Raw genomic sequence first — 16,723 nt, 5'->3', positions numbered from 1 at the left:
AGTCAAATGCCCCACATATGCCCTGAGTCCCAGGCCACCTCCATCGGACTTAACATTGGTAGACGCATTAATTACCGTCGGGGCCGCTGTAATAAGGGAAAAGTTTTTTCAGTGAATAACAAATAACCTGGAGCTGATATTTTGCGATCTCACGATCTTGAATTTTAAATTAGCTTAGGGTACTTCTCATATTCCATTCAGGTAACACAGCAAGTTTACTAATCGCATTCCTGTTAAGAAGGAGGTAATACAGACAGCGAGGAGGAAATATTAATAGAAATGTTCAGTGCGGTTCGTAACAATAGTTTTAATGTACACTCTATACATTTCACAGTTCCTCGTAGTATACAAACCAATGGCGCTGAACAAACATGATGAAAAAGTTCAATTTTGAAATGATCTTTTTCAAAAAAGTAAGTTCAGCGCAGGTAAATTGATTTTCAATGCAATCCATTCATTTCAAGTTGAGAAGTAAACAAGTAAATTTCAGCTCCAATTCTTTACGAGGCTATGAATTGGACATCAAAAGTCAGTCAGGTGCTCAGGTCACTTGACTAATCTTTTACAGTGCTGCGCGCCTTCCTGCAGAAACCTAGGAAAGTTTCTTGAGGGCAATTTCTGATGGCTTTCAAATGGCCAATCAAACTGAGACAACATGTCGCTGGTTTCAAACGTTTGCACGTTGAAACTTTTGAAATTCCCTCGCGACCGAATGATAAATTTGACAAATTAACAACTCATTTTACTCCGCCCTCAGCAGCCAGCAAAAACTTGTCTGAAAGTTGTCAAAATGATGTCGAAATAAATCAAAAACTTCATCAAGTGGCAAAAGTGCGATGGGCAGCACTGTAAATACACCCATTTTTCCAAAATGACAATTAAGAGTGAACATTACCTAATTGTCCAGAATAGTAAATAATTGCCAATGGAGCGTTTTCACTCACGAGGCCTGCAACAATGCAAATTTATTGGAAAAAAAGAAAGAACTCCATAGGATTGGTATGATACGTGCTTCAATATGGCCACCGCTTCATTGTTTTGGAAAACCTATATGGCTGCCGTGACGTCGTGTGAAAACGCTCTATAAATATTTGTACAGAAGGCCGATATTAACATCAATTTTTACTGCAGTCATGTAACATGTGACCACGTTATAGTCACATGAACAATCAACGCGCACACAGATCTACGATCATCTACTCAAAGTTTTTGGCGTCGTTAAAATTGCTTCTTTAATACGAAAAAAATATCAATTTTCTTGGACATTACCTGACTGTTTTAATTTTGCCTCATTTCTCACAAGCAACCTACTATCAGGTATCATATTCTCAACTCTAATCTCCCAACGTAACTGTCTCACAGACTATAACTCCTACCTGTTTTGTTTTGTTTTGTTGGGAACGTAAGGACGTGCTCACTTTGTTAATTTGCCGTATTTTCAATTACCGAGGAACGTACCTTTTGCAGATTGATACTGATGTAACCGAGTATGTTTTGACGGTTTTGAATTGCTTCTAATATCTTTATTCCTTGAATCGTCTCAAGTAAGAGAACCTCTCATTCGCATGAGCTGCAAAATTGGGTGACTTTTTCAATCTTAATCGTGGTTCGAGATGAAGAGAAGAAGCGGAAAAGAAGTTGTTGTTTAGTAACATTATAAAATTTGATACAATCGATGTGTAAATGGTTTCAGAAGTTTAAAGAACTCAGTTGTATGGAAATAAAATTACTGGATAACAAGCTTTGTCATCCAGCATACAGGTCCTTGAAAATATTTACAGCTTGCCACAAAATTTCGCGCCTTGCATATTATAATAATCTGACCGAGAAAAAGTGCACATTTGGAAAACAAAATGTTCCATCGATGAATTCGAGAAGGAATCTGAGAAAGGTACATTTAACATTTTTTACCTAGAGCTTATTAGGAATCCTGGATCTACCGTTGAGTTTGTGAGATTTTCTTTGGCAGCTTTTTTTTATGTATTTTGAAACAGAATAACACATTCAAAATACAAAATGAAAATCGTTGGCAAGTTTCCTGCTATACTATCATGAAAATTGTCAGTGAAAATAATCGTAGTTTGAATACTGTTGTTGTTTATACTGACGTCATTTTGATAGACAGAGTGAAATATAATGAAATGTATGAAGTCAGCATGTTTACTCGCTCATTTAGCAATACCCTGTAGCATGAATTTTTTGCAGGTTTTAACTTTTGCGATTTTTAACGGGTTTTTCCACGATCCGTTAAAAAAAAGACCCGTAAATAAAAGTTCTCGCAAAAATTAACTCCATTGGCAAAATTATACGTACAAACATCATATGAATAGTCTTGTTGACAAAATACAGGTGTGGAAAACATCTTGAAGGATAATGCATCATGTGGTACCGTAATTATTGCTTATCCACTGTCGGAGCAATCAACAACACAGTTACAAGACCATGTAATTGTAACAGAGTGACGCTGACTATCGTGTTTTGCATCTCTACATATTGTTTGACTCAGTTGTCGATTGCATGTACTTTAATTTAAAAGACGAAAACTTTGTAATTCCAATTATACGGGACTTAATAACCAGCAAGAAAAAAACACAGTCTTTTACAATCACAAAAATTAGTTCCCGCGCTACAAAAAAAAATCGATCCGCAAAATTAAACTGACATACTTGTTTTGTGCCACCGTGTACTATCTTTTCAGATACACTAGTAGTTTCTTATAATACAAAACATGCAGTTGGAAAATATTCATAAAAACCACGCTTGAGAACAAATTAAGGAAAATAGATTATTTACTTCATGCAAATTAAGTCGGTTTTTTTGTCAAAAAAAAATTAGAGTATTGTCCTTTTCCCCTGCAAAAAATATTAATTTTTACTCACAGAAACACTCAAAGTAGTCCATTAGTATCCCTTTTTAAATATCACACTGATTGTTATTTTTTTCCAAATTAATTTGTAAGCAGCTAAGCCATCCTTTCTTTATTTTGTACTCATATTAAAAATAAAATGTACATGACAAGGCCAGATATAATCTCGAAAACCTACCATTTCATTTTGCTTCCACCTGAATATATGATTGCATGTATCATAGAAGGGAAAAGGCAAAAATTTTTCAGCACTGTGTTGTGTTTTCCTCATATGACCTTGGCAAATTAATATTATTACTGAAAACCCTGGGGACGAAAAAGCTAGGGCGTTATACCTGGTTTGTTTATTACACTCTGTATATTCCTGACTGAAGTACATGGTTTCTCTTTTTTTTCGTTGCAGTTCTAAATGGAAAAAGTAGTTCTAAATAGAACTGATCACTAATGACAATAAATTCTACATCTCTAACTCGACCATCCACTGATAAGATAGGCGTGAGTTATAACTGTGAGAAGAATAATTATATTGACTTACATCACAGACGCTAAATAATTAATTATAAAAGTCTGTGTTAGTGGGCGGTACTTATAGGTTAACTTAAGAAGCAGCATTTGCTTCAAGTTACAAGGTAACGTCAGAGTGGAAGCAGATTAGAACCTCCTGCCTTACTGATTGCAGATGGTATAAAACATTGTTAGAGGCAATTTGAATGTTAGCAGGTACATTTTGTCTTCTGTTTCTACCCAAAGTTGATTTATAAAAGCCGTTCTAGTTGTCTAAATGACACGTCTTGTACGTTTTTCCTTAGGACATTTTCGCGATGTTTTTAAGCATTTATATTCCATTTCTCCTGCTGTTTATGAGGTCGTGCCTTCTTACCCCTGCGCCACAGTACTCGCAAAACTGTCCGAGCGTGTTCGAAAGTTATGAAGGTGAGTATAAATTATATATATATTCCATATTTCAGAATCAGCAAGGTTTCAGGTTTACTGGTATATAATCGTGTAATAATAGTATCCAAGCGTTTTATACTTCGAGGATACCGTGTGGCACTAAACTTTTGCGGGTTCAAATTTTTGCGATATTTGCGGTTTTTTTTCCACGATCCGCAGAAAAAAAGGTCCCGAAAAAAAAATATTCTCGCAAAAATTTCTTAGCAAACTTCACTCTACTGGTGAAATTATAGATAAAAACACCACAAGTAGAATCTTGTTGCTGCCATCAGCCACACAAAAGGACGATGTACTCGTGATAGAGCAGTGACACTGATTACTGGTGTGTATTACATCACAAAATGTTGTTTCACTCATCAATTGCACGCAATTTAGTGCCACACGGTATCCGGTTCGCGCAAAATACATAAATGCCTGAAATTTTAAAATTTGAAATATTCTGAAGAAACGTCCATAAGATAAGATTCTGTCAAATGGTTTGACTTTATTTGGTTTAACTGGAAGTTTGCATGGGTCTTGAAAATTAAAAGGTTTTGGTCAACATATTTTGCCTTTGGCTTCGAATTAATTTGAAAGCGTCTCAGATCGAAATAAGTAATTGCACGACGGGGTGACTCCTTTTTAAAATTACTGGGAAAATATGATCCTTATGTTTGAAAAATGTTTTTAGTTTATCTGCTTTCTGCTGTTCTAAAGTTTTCGTGGCTTCCGTTCACATTCATTAGAGCGCTGTTCTTGTCGTCTTTTACTTTATTTGCAATTCAAGACACGTGACCACGGGGAGCACATTCTCTCTCGTCAGCAGCAGAGCTGTCCAAATTCCATGAAAACCTTATTTCGTCCTTTCTTTTTAATTTCTAAAACTTGTACAGTTGAGACGTTAAATGAAAGCAGTTTACAGTTTCTTTTTTTATCGAGTAACTGTACACAGGTGACACAATGGCTACAGGTGACACAACTACAGGTGACACAACTGATGCTTCATTAGCCGCAGCTTTTAATTAATCACGGTACCTTCTCGTAGATTATGCCTTATTTGGTCACACATTTGACACAATTGAAGTTTACGACGATTCGGAATGTGCCACAAGATGCATGACAAATGGCACCTGCCAATCATACAATATTCAGACCCAAGGGAACAGTGCCAAACAGCAGTGCGAGCTTAACAACAATTCGCGAACCTCGGAACCCCAAGATTTCAAAAGGAAGCCTGGATTCACTTACTATGGCTTAGTTGAGGTACGTGTACTTAGAAGGGTCCCTGTACGATTAAGTAATTCACCATCTCCAAAGTCAGGGGAAGGGAGGCAGCGGAGGCAGTGCGTCGTTTTATCCTTACCCTCAGATTTCATATAGTCCTAGAAAGCCTTATGTGCCCACCAAATGGCAACGCGGCCTATGCTAGTCAGATAGCGACTCAGCAACACTTCGTTCATACTTTCGGTTATTAATACTAATTACATCTTGAGTTAAACTTGTACCACAGTTCCTGTGAAGTAAGACGGGAATTCCTGTAATTGAAAGAATTGAAATGGAACGTGTTTGTTATTAATTGCTGCTTTTTTTGCGTGTTTGTTTGTTTGTCTGTCTGTTTGTTTCTTACTCTTGGCTTTTTAGTATGTGCAGCATTTTTTATCAGTCACAGTAGAACACCATCAATCCAGGTGTCTCATAGAAGGCCACCAGCAGTCCAAACCGGCTCTCAGTTTTCGTCTACAAGAAAAAAAAGAGTCTGAAGCTACGTATCTACAATCTACGGCTTTGCGCGAGCCTGTTCAAAACCTGAGAGCCAACTAAAAGTATAAAGTTAGTTTACTGATTAGGAAAAATGATCACAGAGCGAGTTTATAGAAGAAAAGCCAAAGATACATAGCATTTATTTGACATGTGTGTATTTTTTCCATGCCTAAGTTATAACATAATTCTTTGGTTTCTTCATTCTTAGGTTTCTTGTGTGCAAAATACTTGTAGTGCTAAGGAAGACTGTCAATGTCATCCGGGTTACAAAGGAAAGAGCTGTCAGATTCGTAAGTAGGATTGGCTCAGCAAAAAATTAATCATGGATTCATAAACACCACACTTTCCACAATCGCAACCACAAATGTTCAGCTACTTGGACAAAGAGATTAGTGGGACACGGTATTTTGAGTTATTTTGGCCTCATACAAAATTACCTTTAAATCGAAGGAAATCTGAGAATAACAGTTTACTTAAATAGAGAACCCTAAAGAAATGATAATAAACCATAAAGGAGCAAGGATGATTAAAGATAGAGAAGATTGACACGAATTACAAAAGAAAAACTTGAAAAATTCAAGCTAAACTCTTCAAGATTCGCAAACCGTGACGTAGTTCCTTTAAAAAGCCTAATGACAGAATTATCACAAGCAACTTCTCTCTTTACCCTTGTTTACCCGTGACACCTGGGTTTTTTTGAGGCTACAACATTTTTATTTAAAAAATGTTTTCTGTTGGTGGCCGTTAGTGGAGGTTCGACTGTAAACCTAAGGAAAAAACGAAACAATAAAAACGCTCACGATTAAGATTTCCGTTGTTTAAAGTAAACGTGATGAAAAATTAACATGTTTTAGAAATACATTTTCGTATTCAGATCATATTTCATGCATGCTCGTCAATAAACTGAATCAGTCAATATATTTGTTATATTTTTGGTGATAGATATTTGCTGTTATCATTGGCTTTCGGTTCTCTGAGCCTTTCTACAAGGCGCGGCGAAAAGATTCTGCTATGAGTAGCTAAGATCGCTACGCTAGTACTAAATTTCAAGATTTCTGAAAGCCCACAAAGTTCTCTTCAATCCTTCCTTTATTTTTTGTTTTCGATCATGTCAAAACATATCTGTTGCTTTACAATATTTCCAGAGAGACTTGGATATTTTCCCTCAAGTCCTGGACTTTCTTGTAAGCAAATCCTGGACTCTGGAGATTCGGGAGGAGATGGAGAATATTGGATCGACCCAGAGAACAGTGGAAACCCTTTACAAGTTTACTGTGACATGACTACTGACGGAGGTGATTATCATCATTATGAAGAGAAGCAATCAAGGGACATATCTGAAAACGTTAGCACTTCCCTGCAAATTCAACCAATAGTTCCGATAGTTTCGCCCTTGCACAATGGTTTGAATAAGTTGTTTTAAAATTCTAAGGGACAGATTATGCATGACAATACAGGCAAGAGACTGAAACTGAGAGATATGATGTTAAGGTAAAGCGGGACTGGTATGGTGGGGACACTAAGTGACGCTTGTTAAGATATTGTCTGAAAATCTTTCGTTTTAGACCTGAACAACATTATGTTTTGTATTTACATTGCGATTTTCACGACTGCCATTTGATTTTTTTCCGTTTTCACTCAATCCTAGGTGGCTGGCTTCTTATTGCCAACTTTTTGATCAACAGTCCTGCTAATCCCCCTGTATGGACCGCTGACACATCATACCGCGCGATCAGAAACTACCACAACAACAGAATGGGCATCACAACAAACGCCACGAATGAGCTGAGAACACACTTGTCTTTCACTCAACTTAGATTCTACTGTAGTAAACAACAGGGACGTACGTTCCATGCGACCACGGTCGCTAACAGTACTGGTGAAGCTGCAGTTCAGTATTTCAGCGGTCAGACGGATACACTCCCCTACTCGTGCAACTCGTTTGTTAGAATGAAAGATGACAGTTCTTACCTTGCCAAACAGTGCAGCCAGTGGGGAAATGATGGAATATCGCAATTTGTCGGGAAATGGGGGCACATTGACAAAAGAGGTGCAACACGTATGTACGATCACACCGCATTTGTTGCTAATCTTTATCACTGGAAGATCACACACGGAGTTTGGCTATGTGATGACAAAACCGGCAGCGGCTATTTGCCTTTGTCATCTGGAGATTCTTGGAAAATCTACTTGCGTTAAATAACGTCTTAAATGATTCTACCTGTAAAATAATTGCCTGCTAACATAAAGCAACATGCCTGCGTTAACCGAACCAAGTTTATGACAAGATATTCGAGTAAAAGTAACAACTAATGAACTTGAAACTCTCAACGTTTTATCAGTGGCAAATCTCTATTTGAAAGAGAGCATTTACAAAGCTTGATATACACATCTGACAATATTTAAGAAATACAGTTAAACCTCTATATAACGAGCACCCTGGGCAAAATAAACTGGTGAACAGAGTTGGCCGTTGTAGGAAAGTTTTAATATGTTTCCCTTCATAAAGAACCGGCTGTTAATTGAGATTCCGCCTGCATTACTTAGTTTATTGACATATTCACTCTCGGTCTATGCTTCTTACGTCTCCTTGACAGAAAGTGAGTTTGTCCCTCCGCTCCCACTATCATTAATGTCGGGGGAACCAGCAGCTGTGGGTATTGCGGGAAAACAAAGCTCGCTGTTGGGCCAGTCAAAAATATTTAGTGCAAGTTAGGTTTTCAGACCCAGACCTATTTCCAGACTAGGTATGGTTCTCTTTGTTATTTTTAATTTCTCTCTCTGTTTTTTTTGTTCACCTGTAAGATAGCTGGTATGGTTCACAAAATGAATAAACAATGTGAACAAAAGTCTAATGCTGAGCTTTTGGAAGAAGTCGTCCCTGGCGCAACTGAAGGAAGAAAATCTCTTTTACTCCCATATCATACCTTGTTTACAGGTCATGGTAAATTGTCTGTGTATTGAATTGTTACCCAAACCTTTACATTTTACAAAGACCAAGAACCAAGTTCACGCCCAAGAACATTTTAGTTAATTTATTAGCGCTGTCCTATAATTATTAGCTATGTTTGACATGTACTTAAATGCTTTCTAAGTCTTTTTTTTATTTCTTTATTAATGTAATTAATGATGTAATTGATCTGTTTCCTCACCGAAAAACATTACGGAAGAGAAAAAAACATAATAAAGTGTATTATCGTTCGTCTCACGATGTAGTCACTTGAGATGTAGATCGCGACGTTTCGACTGCTTACTGCTAGTCTTCTTCAGGCGATAAGGTCGACTGATTGTACGGTATCATTTATATCACAAAGGTCGGCTGAGATTGGTGCATTTCGATCCTCCTATTGTTCCATCGTTCTGGCGAGTAGCTGTTCCCTCAGTGGTCCGCTGTTGTACCCTTCTCCTGTTGTTGTGTTTTTTGATCGTGGGCATCCATGCTTCAGGAATTTCAATTCCACTATCCCTGCTGATGTTATTAGGGTGAAGTCTTATGTGAATAATATATTCATATAAGATAATATATTCACATAATATATTCGGAACAATGGAACAATAGGAGGATCGAATTGCACCAATCACAGCCGACCTTTGTGATATAAATGATACCGTGCAATCAGTCGACCTTATCGCCTGAAGAAGACTAGCAGTAAGCAGTCGAAACGTCGCGATCTAAATCTCAAGCGACTACATCGTGAGACGAACGATAATACACTTTATTATTGCATCTACCACGATGAATAACAACAACCTTTTCCTCGACAAAAAAAAACATTTCCTCAGGTTTGAATTTGCACCACAAAGTACCATTTTGTCAACCTTTCTCGATCGTTCATCAACTGGAAAAGAACACAATTAAACTTGTAATGATTTTGCAGGTATGGTAAAATTAACTCGCAGCAAGCAACCCTTGAGTAAAGCAAAATAAAATTCAGGATTATGCACCCTTGTTCTTCGGAAGCCATTGTTATTGATAGCTACTTGACCCAGACTGTGAGGCGAGGAGACTGTTTGAATGCCATTTGATTGGGATAGTCTCCTTAACTGAGCGACACACGGTCAAGACAACACACGTTGTTATCTTAGGGGTGTCAGAGGACTGACTGATAATGTTTTACCCAGTATAATTCTTTAAACAAATAAAATTTAAGGGAGGGGAAATGAGTAATTACGTCAGAAAAGAAACTGTCATTTGCTGATTTGCTGTATCCATAGTTGCAGTAAGGTGACACTTTAAGATAACTTAGAACTTCATCATCACTTTAAACAAAAATGAATACTTTTCGCGATCAATCTTTCCAGAAAGTAGGATGACCATCACTTTAATGATGGACAAAATTTATTTGATACCTGAACAGGGTATAACTGAACATTAGCTTAACAGCTGTACTTGGTGCCTGGATGAATCACAAATCATGAGCTAACCCAACCAAAACCTTGTTTATAAAGTTTCTTGTTTGTTTGTTTGTTTGATTGTTTGTTTATTATCTATCAGCAGTAAAAGTTTGCACCAAACCTTGGGACTCCAACGTTTATCTGGTACCTAACAATTTGGTGTGAGATGTCACTTTGTCAAGTCTCATCAGAGGTTCACTTTTCCCTCTTTTAAGAGGAAAAAGTTATGCACCAAACAGGAGACGTGATACTAAAATAAATCGCGTTTCATTCTTCTCCTCGAGTCCCATACACACTCCCTGATTAATTCGAACTGAGAACAGCGCTTTTAACATCAAAGATCTAATAGATCGTTTTCACTGTACTTTCACACAACAAAAAAATAAATCGGAAACTATTCAATGGTTAAGGTCTAGAAATTGGATTGTTATAGTAGATAAGTAAAGAGGACACTTCTCCAAGTTTTAGGTCTCTGTGCTTTCGTCGAAATGTTTTGCGCAATTTTACAGAGCCCAGTATGGAGCCGCTATGTTGGTGTACATCGGTGGTACACCAATATGGCGGCCGAATAATAGTGTAAACATCTGGAACTTACGTACTTTGGCTATCTAGTAGACTGATTATCTGGACTGAACCAAAAAACATTTACAAAAGCACCCTTCCTAATACTTTGACTCCTAAAAAGGCTAAAAATCAGGAGATAATGGTATATTTTTTGTTAAATGCGATCGAAGATTCATGTCACTCTCCGCCATAACTCTGAAATTCAAAATGCGCTGGTTTCCAAACGAAGCACGCTATTGAGCTGAAAAATTGTAATCAGTTATAAATTTAGATCCCCTAATTCCTGATGAGGATAAAAGCTTTCGTGGCTCTTTAGCTTTGGATTTTGGAATTTGATGACGCCACGTGAAAACGTCTGCTAAACTAAATAAACCTGTGATAAAATAATAATAATGCCTTAGTTTACCCCATTACTATTCTATTAAATCATGTACTTGCAAGCACCTGACAAAATCTGTAACGAGCGATGGGTCCGTATCGGAGAAATAATGTTCTCAGTTCTTTTTTCTCGTTAAGTGATTAACGGACATAAATTTTCCAGAAGTCTCCAGTTGATACATAACGGCCAGGGTAGCCCTCGTCATCACAGTCCCATCTGTTCCAAGCAGGATTAGTGGCCCAATGATACTTAAACCCAATGAATGCTGCAAATTCATACAACTCTCGTTGTCCTTCATGTCCCCATTTGCCAACATTATAGGCACCACCATCTTTTCCCCAATTGGCACAATCCCCTGCGAGCAGTGAGTTGTCTCCATCAAGTCTTACAAATGATCCACAGGAGGAGGGCATGGCATCCGTCTGACGACTGAAGAACTGGACTACAGCTTCACCCGCACTGTTAGCGACCGTCGTCACATGGAACGTACGTACAAGCTGTTTATTGCAGTGGAATCTCAGCTGGGTGAAGGACAAGTGTTTTCTCAGCTCTTTCAAGGCGATAGTCGCTAGGACCATGTTGTTGTTCTTATGATGGTTGATACCGCGGTATGATGTCTCAACACTCAAGGTAGTGGGAGGAGATGAACTGTCAATCACAATGTTGTAGATCAAAAGCCAGCCTCCTAAAAATGAACAAAGCCAGGAAAATATCTATATATATATGGTCTTCAAGTTCCTCAACTTGTCATAGAGTGCAGTATATCTCATCGCACAGGTCGGTGTCTGAGTATTTCTAATTTTAAGCCAATCGTAAAGTGTAAATGATGCAAAACCAATTACTTTTCGACACTCAAATGAAAACCTCTCTAACTGTAGTAATTGTAGTTGTTCCCCCATCAAATGAGGCGGTGCAATAAAAATTCAGGCACCGCCTCTTACTAAAACAGAAAATCGTTCAAGGTACCGTACGCACTAGGTTGGGTCTGCCAAAAATGTCGACAAATTTTGTCTCCACCAAATTTTGAATTTGGTAATCGCGTACGCACTTGAAAACATCAAAATATTTGATAACCACAAGTGTCAATAGCATTGAATGTATAGACTCTAAAAAGCAAAATCAAATTTACTTGATTGACATTTTCAATCAGATTAACGCCTGCAAATTGTAAAATCTGACAGTTTTGACGCTTAACAAAAATTTTTCCTGCTCCGAGGCAGGACGACGGCGCCTTTGAAGTTTGGTACGGTTTGACAAAATTTTTGGAGGAACAAAAACACTGTGCAAACGTGTAGAACGGAACTGATGACAAATACTTTTGCAAAATAAACAAAAATTCGCCAAGTGCGTCCGGGCCCTAACTTACCATCGTCAGTGGTCATGTCACAGTACACTAATAAAGAATTTGTATTGTTCTCGGGGTCGATCCAGTACTCCCCGTCTCCTTTGGAATCTCCAGAGTCCCGGATGTCTTTGCATGAATGACCTGGCTGATGTGAAAACCAACCTCGTCTGACTGAAATTGAAAATCTACGCTTAACATCACGTGTTAATCTCCGTCCCTTAGGTTCCACCTGTCTATTTGAACAGTATGTTTGGTGCTGTTTACAAAATAAGACTAGCAACAGCTGGGATGATCATTCCAGTGAGGGCTGTTCAAATAGTGAGCGCTGCCCGTGAATTGCAAGTTATACTAGACGATAAACCCTTGAAACAATCTGAACATTTCAAGTATTTGGGACTGCGCATTGATAATCGCCTAAGCTGGAATTTTCATATTGCTCAAATATCTTTTAAGATTTATCCTAAACTTAAAATGCTTAATAGGATTTCATCCTACTGAAGTAGAAATATATTTTATTAAGAATATATAAACAGACTAATCTTCCTATATTTGATGTGGGTGTATAGTTTGGGGAGATTGCGGTAAGCAGAATGTTCAGCGTTTAGTACGCCTCCAGAATCAAGCAATGCGTATTATTTTGTCAGCTTACCGTAAATCCTGTACTCAGGACATGTGCTGTAAGCTAGGTCTTTTATCATTAAGAAGTCGACGTCGTTTCTTTATAAGGCTTCAATTCGTTTACAAAATTGTTAACAACATATATTGTCCGGCCAGGTCAGTTAAATAGTTATTTAGTTAAGCGATCAGAGTCACATAAAAGATCTTTAAGGGATACCACTTAATTAGATTTAGGGGGAATGTCTTCAGCAATGGGCGGACAGTCTTCGTTTAAGTATGCTGCTGCGAAGGACTGGAATGATCTTCATAGCTAGGTTCAGCTAATCGGTTTTTTTTTATCAGGATAAATAAAGATTTTATTATTATTATTATTATTATTATTGTTGTTGTTGTTGTTGTTGTTGTCATAATTATTATTTTTATAAAATAATAGTCCAACAGGTTTAATATACAAAATAATATACAGAAGATAACTTGTTACAAAGAATGGGATCCTTCAAATTGTTTAACTTGCCATGAAATTGCACATTTTAAAGCAAATTAAGCAGTCTCGAAGCTTTTCTAACATTCTAGCAATCAATTTGTGCGTACTGCTTGCTTTTTGGTCGACGTGGTCAAGTGACTGGTTTAATTAAGGCAAAGAGGGCGTCTTATTTTTGAGATGCATGACAGGTCACGCCTTCCTATTGAATGAATGAAGGAATGAATGAATGAATGAATGAATGAATGAATTTTGGTGTTGTTGTTGTTGTTGTTGTTGTTGAGGCATTTTCTGTTCGAGGTCATTTTCTTTAGGATCATTACAATCGCTTTCTCTCACGGTGGCCATCATGACGGTCGCAGGAATCACAGGGATTGTGGAAATCATATGGAAACCAGCCTTTTCGCTGCCTCTTTCATGCTTCGTACTTCTCCTGCTGGTGCATATTTCCTGTATATTTTCAGGGTTGGCTTTAAAGTCCTGAACTTTACTACTTAAGATTACCTTGATACAGATATAGTTATGTTTCAATACTACACTCACGCGTTTGGCATCGTTCTCCTTTGTACCCTGGATGGCAGTCTGCACTTTGTTTATTCTGATCTGTGGAACCATCGATGCAGGATCCCTGTGTTAGGTTTATAAAGTGCATGGTTATCTTTGTTTTTTCTTAATCAAACAATAAAACTTCAGATAAATTAAATTTTGGCAGATTTAAATTAAATAAGATTTTCTTCTTATTTATACCGGGTGCTGGGTCAACAGACCATATTCGTATTTTCGGTATTGAAATAGAACAAGCTCGAAACCGGGGCTAATGCAGGGAGTCTTTCCAATTGCAAATGAGAATAATTCCGCCCCATGAGCCTCCATTGCAGGCTAGTGCCAGTCCAATACCGAGAATACAAATATGGCCTATTATTGAAAGGACAAATGCAAACAAAAATAATTTACATATTTATTCTAATAACACATCTTTTTATTAAGCTGTTGTTTAACCTGAGTTCTGAGGCGAAATAGTCTACCAACAACTATAGTCATTATCTCTAAGGGATTATATACATTTAGTATTTATTCTCTGTTTTTGGCATTCAATTCATTGTGTGTGATTCTAGCTGGCTGGAGAATTGCAATGATCGATGTTATTTTCTTTAAAAGCCCTCCAATTAAAGCCCAATCTTCGTTATGGATTGAATATGATAAAACCTTTATCATAGAACAAACAGCAATCCGTTTGATTTCACTTTCTAAATGACTGACCGGTCCAAGAACTGTGAAGTAAAATCAAAACATGCAGGAAACGGTAAAAACCATAAAAGATTGCCGAAAAAAATCCTCCCGTAATCCGCATTAATAACCCTAAAAAAACTAACGTAAAATAAGCATAACAATGAATTTACTTTGACCTACTGGAAAATGAAACAAGAAGGTGGACCTAGCAAGAAGATCTTCCTTTTTTACGCTATCGCGAATTTTAGTACCCCGCCAAGGCGACTCAATTTTACACTAAGGAAAGATAAACGCACCAAACAATTTTTTAATCCACCAGGACTAGAGAGGTGAAACCTTTGCCAGGGAGAGAAAAATAACTAACATATAGCGGCACCGCGGGTATGAACAGAGTTACAGAGAAGTGTATTCTACATTAGTATTATTTTTAATCTATTCAGTATTCAAAAATTTTCAAGAGAATTTATGACGATAATATAGAATACAGCGTTCACCGGTAAAGAGTATTTAAAAATATAAGCTTTCGACAGCCGCCCTACTGTCTTCAACGGATAATAATTCTTCATCCGTCGAAGACAGTAGACTGGCTGTCGAAAGCTTATGTTTTTTTAAAGTTTTGCCAGAGAACGCTATGAGATTATTCTATACTATCATGACCAATCCTGGTAACGGATCCGCGATATTTTTAAGAATTTGTGACAGTATTAAATATTTGTATTCTTTTTATTTAATTTCGACCGAAATAACAGGTTGAAAAAAGTTTCAAGACTCGTTTATGACCTGGTGAGAAAAAGAAAACTATTTCGAAGGCAAGCACATAAACCACCCGTTTGTCCTTCCGCAGACATTTTCTTTAAATGATCATGAATTGAACCATTTAATGCCACTTGCCTCAACAGAGCCGTAGTATGTAGATCCTTGTTTCCGTTGAAAAGCATCTGGCGTCATCTGTCGTGTTTTGTTGTTTAGCTCGCAAATAACCTCCGACTTGTTGCCACTGGACTGAACGTTCAGCGACTTGCACTTGTGATTTTCGATGCATTTATGCAGACATGCAAACTCGTCGACAACAACAGCTTTACCCATGGCGTGGTCAACTAACGTATGGTCTGAAATCAAAAAGTAGACCGGCCGGCGTACGTTTTCTTCGTGCAAACAAACAGAAAATACAAGCTGACAGCGGAAGCAGAAGAAAAGGAAGTTCCATGTGAAAATAATAGTTAGTAAGAAAATAAGAGACGTGTTAGTTTCTATTTGGTTTACTCACCCACATGACTTTCAAAAAGGCTTCCGCAAAAGTCTTTGTTAGCCATCGCAAATAAAACTGACAGAATGTTCACAACCACAACCCTGAACTGATTTAGCCACAGACTAGCCATATGTCATTAAATTAAAGATCAGCGAGTCAGTATCTGCTTGAATTTTAGCTTTTGAGAGCGCTGAAGTTAGCTGGAGCTGCTTGACTTGTTCCGTTTGACTGGTATTGTATTAATTGTATTGTAGCTGGTAATTTGTGCCTTGAAATTAAAATCGGCTTTCTTTTATCTTTGTGTCATTTTGAGTATCTGACATGAAAGAAGCAGCACCTTTTAAATTAATAAACGAGTCTAATTTTGTTAGATGTTCGATGCTACTAAAATTAAGATGCTTTCTGAATTTTGCTTGTCTTTCTTTCACGTTCACACTTTCACTCAAATTTAGACTAGTAAACTTGCATTGAGAAAGGTTGGTTGTTCGAGAACGATCCGTTTTCCCCTGCTGTGTCAAAACCATTTAATCATTTAATTCATTGATTGATTTTGTACGATGCTACTAAAGTCAATTTAGATTCTTTCGCGAATTTTTCGTGTTTCCTTTCATTACCATCTTTCACTTGTAAAGAGATTTCCTTACAAACTGACGAAGTTAGGCCAGAAATGTTTGTGGAACACTTTTGTTAATAATTAACATGAATCAAACATCTGCTCCCTGTGGACCCCGGCCCTGTGATTTTACGAGACAAAGTTAAGCTCAAAATCATCATACAGTTTTCAGGATGCAATACACATACTCTGTACTACCATATGTAGCCTTTAAAGTTATTTCTAAGAATTTAATAGCACATCAAGACATTTAACCGGTCTAACCGGTAGACTGCATTGAGAAAGGTTG

The 16,723-nt window shown here is 37.5% G+C and overlaps 2 protein-coding genes across 2 annotated transcripts; one reads left to right on the top strand and one right to left on the bottom strand.

The window, feature by feature from the left end:
* The first annotated feature begins 3,451 nt into the window (after positions 1 to 3,451).
* Positions 3,452 to 9,452, top strand: LOC145489605 (uncharacterized). The gene is made up of 5 exons (XM_081468601.1): positions 3,452 to 3,799; positions 4,845 to 5,062; positions 5,769 to 5,850; positions 6,706 to 6,855; positions 7,209 to 9,452. Exons 1-5 carry the CDS (start codon positions 3,688 to 3,690, stop codon positions 7,757 to 7,759), a joined length of 1,113 nt encoding a protein of 370 aa, XP_081324727.1. The 5' UTR covers positions 3,452 to 3,687; the 3' UTR covers positions 7,760 to 9,452.
* A 633-nt stretch (positions 9,453 to 10,085) lies between these two features.
* LOC145490799 (angiopoietin-related protein 1-like) lies at positions 10,086 to 16,713 on the bottom strand. Its single transcript, XM_081469897.1, has 3 exons — positions 13,886 to 16,713; positions 12,265 to 12,414; positions 10,086 to 11,583 (listed from the first exon to the last, which is right to left on the bottom strand). The coding sequence occupies exons 1-3, from the start codon at positions 13,992 to 13,994 to the stop codon at positions 11,039 to 11,041; spliced, it is 804 nt and encodes a 267-aa protein (XP_081326023.1). The 5' UTR covers positions 13,995 to 16,713; the 3' UTR covers positions 10,086 to 11,038.
* Positions 16,714 to 16,723: the final 10 nt, after the last annotated feature.

The sequence above is a fragment of the Orbicella franksi genome, chromosome 6, assembly GCF_964199315.1.
Source record: "Orbicella franksi chromosome 6, jaOrbFran1.1, whole genome shotgun sequence".
NCBI lineage: Eukaryota > Metazoa > Cnidaria > Anthozoa > Scleractinia > Merulinidae > Orbicella > Orbicella franksi.
Note: the sequence above shows the minus strand (reverse complement) of the source record. Positions and strands in the feature narration are given on the sequence as shown.

Bases quoted from the DNA above. Each gene is read 5' to 3' on its own strand.
- LOC145489605 (XM_081468601.1), top strand. From the start codon at position 3,688: ATGTTTTTAAGCATTTATATTCCATTTCTCCTGCTGTTTATGAGGTCG. The intron at 5,063-5,768 runs GTACGTGTACTT...CTTCATTCTTAG, and splicing joins CTTACTATGGCTTAGTTGAG to GTTTCTTGTGTGCAAAATAC. The intron at 6,856-7,208 runs GTGATTATCATC...ACTCAATCCTAG, and splicing joins TGACATGACTACTGACGGAG to GTGGCTGGCTTCTTATTGCC.
- LOC145490799 (XM_081469897.1), bottom strand. From the start codon at position 13,994: ATGCACTTTATAAACCTAACACAGGGATCCTGCATCGATGGTTCCACA. The intron at 12,415-13,885 runs GTGAGTGTAGTA...TTTCAATTTCAG, and splicing joins AGGAGAACGATGCCAAACGC to TCAGACGAGGTTGGTTTTCA. The intron at 11,584-12,264 runs GTAAGTTAGGGC...GTTCATTTTTAG, and splicing joins TGACATGACCACTGACGATG to GAGGCTGGCTTTTGATCTAC.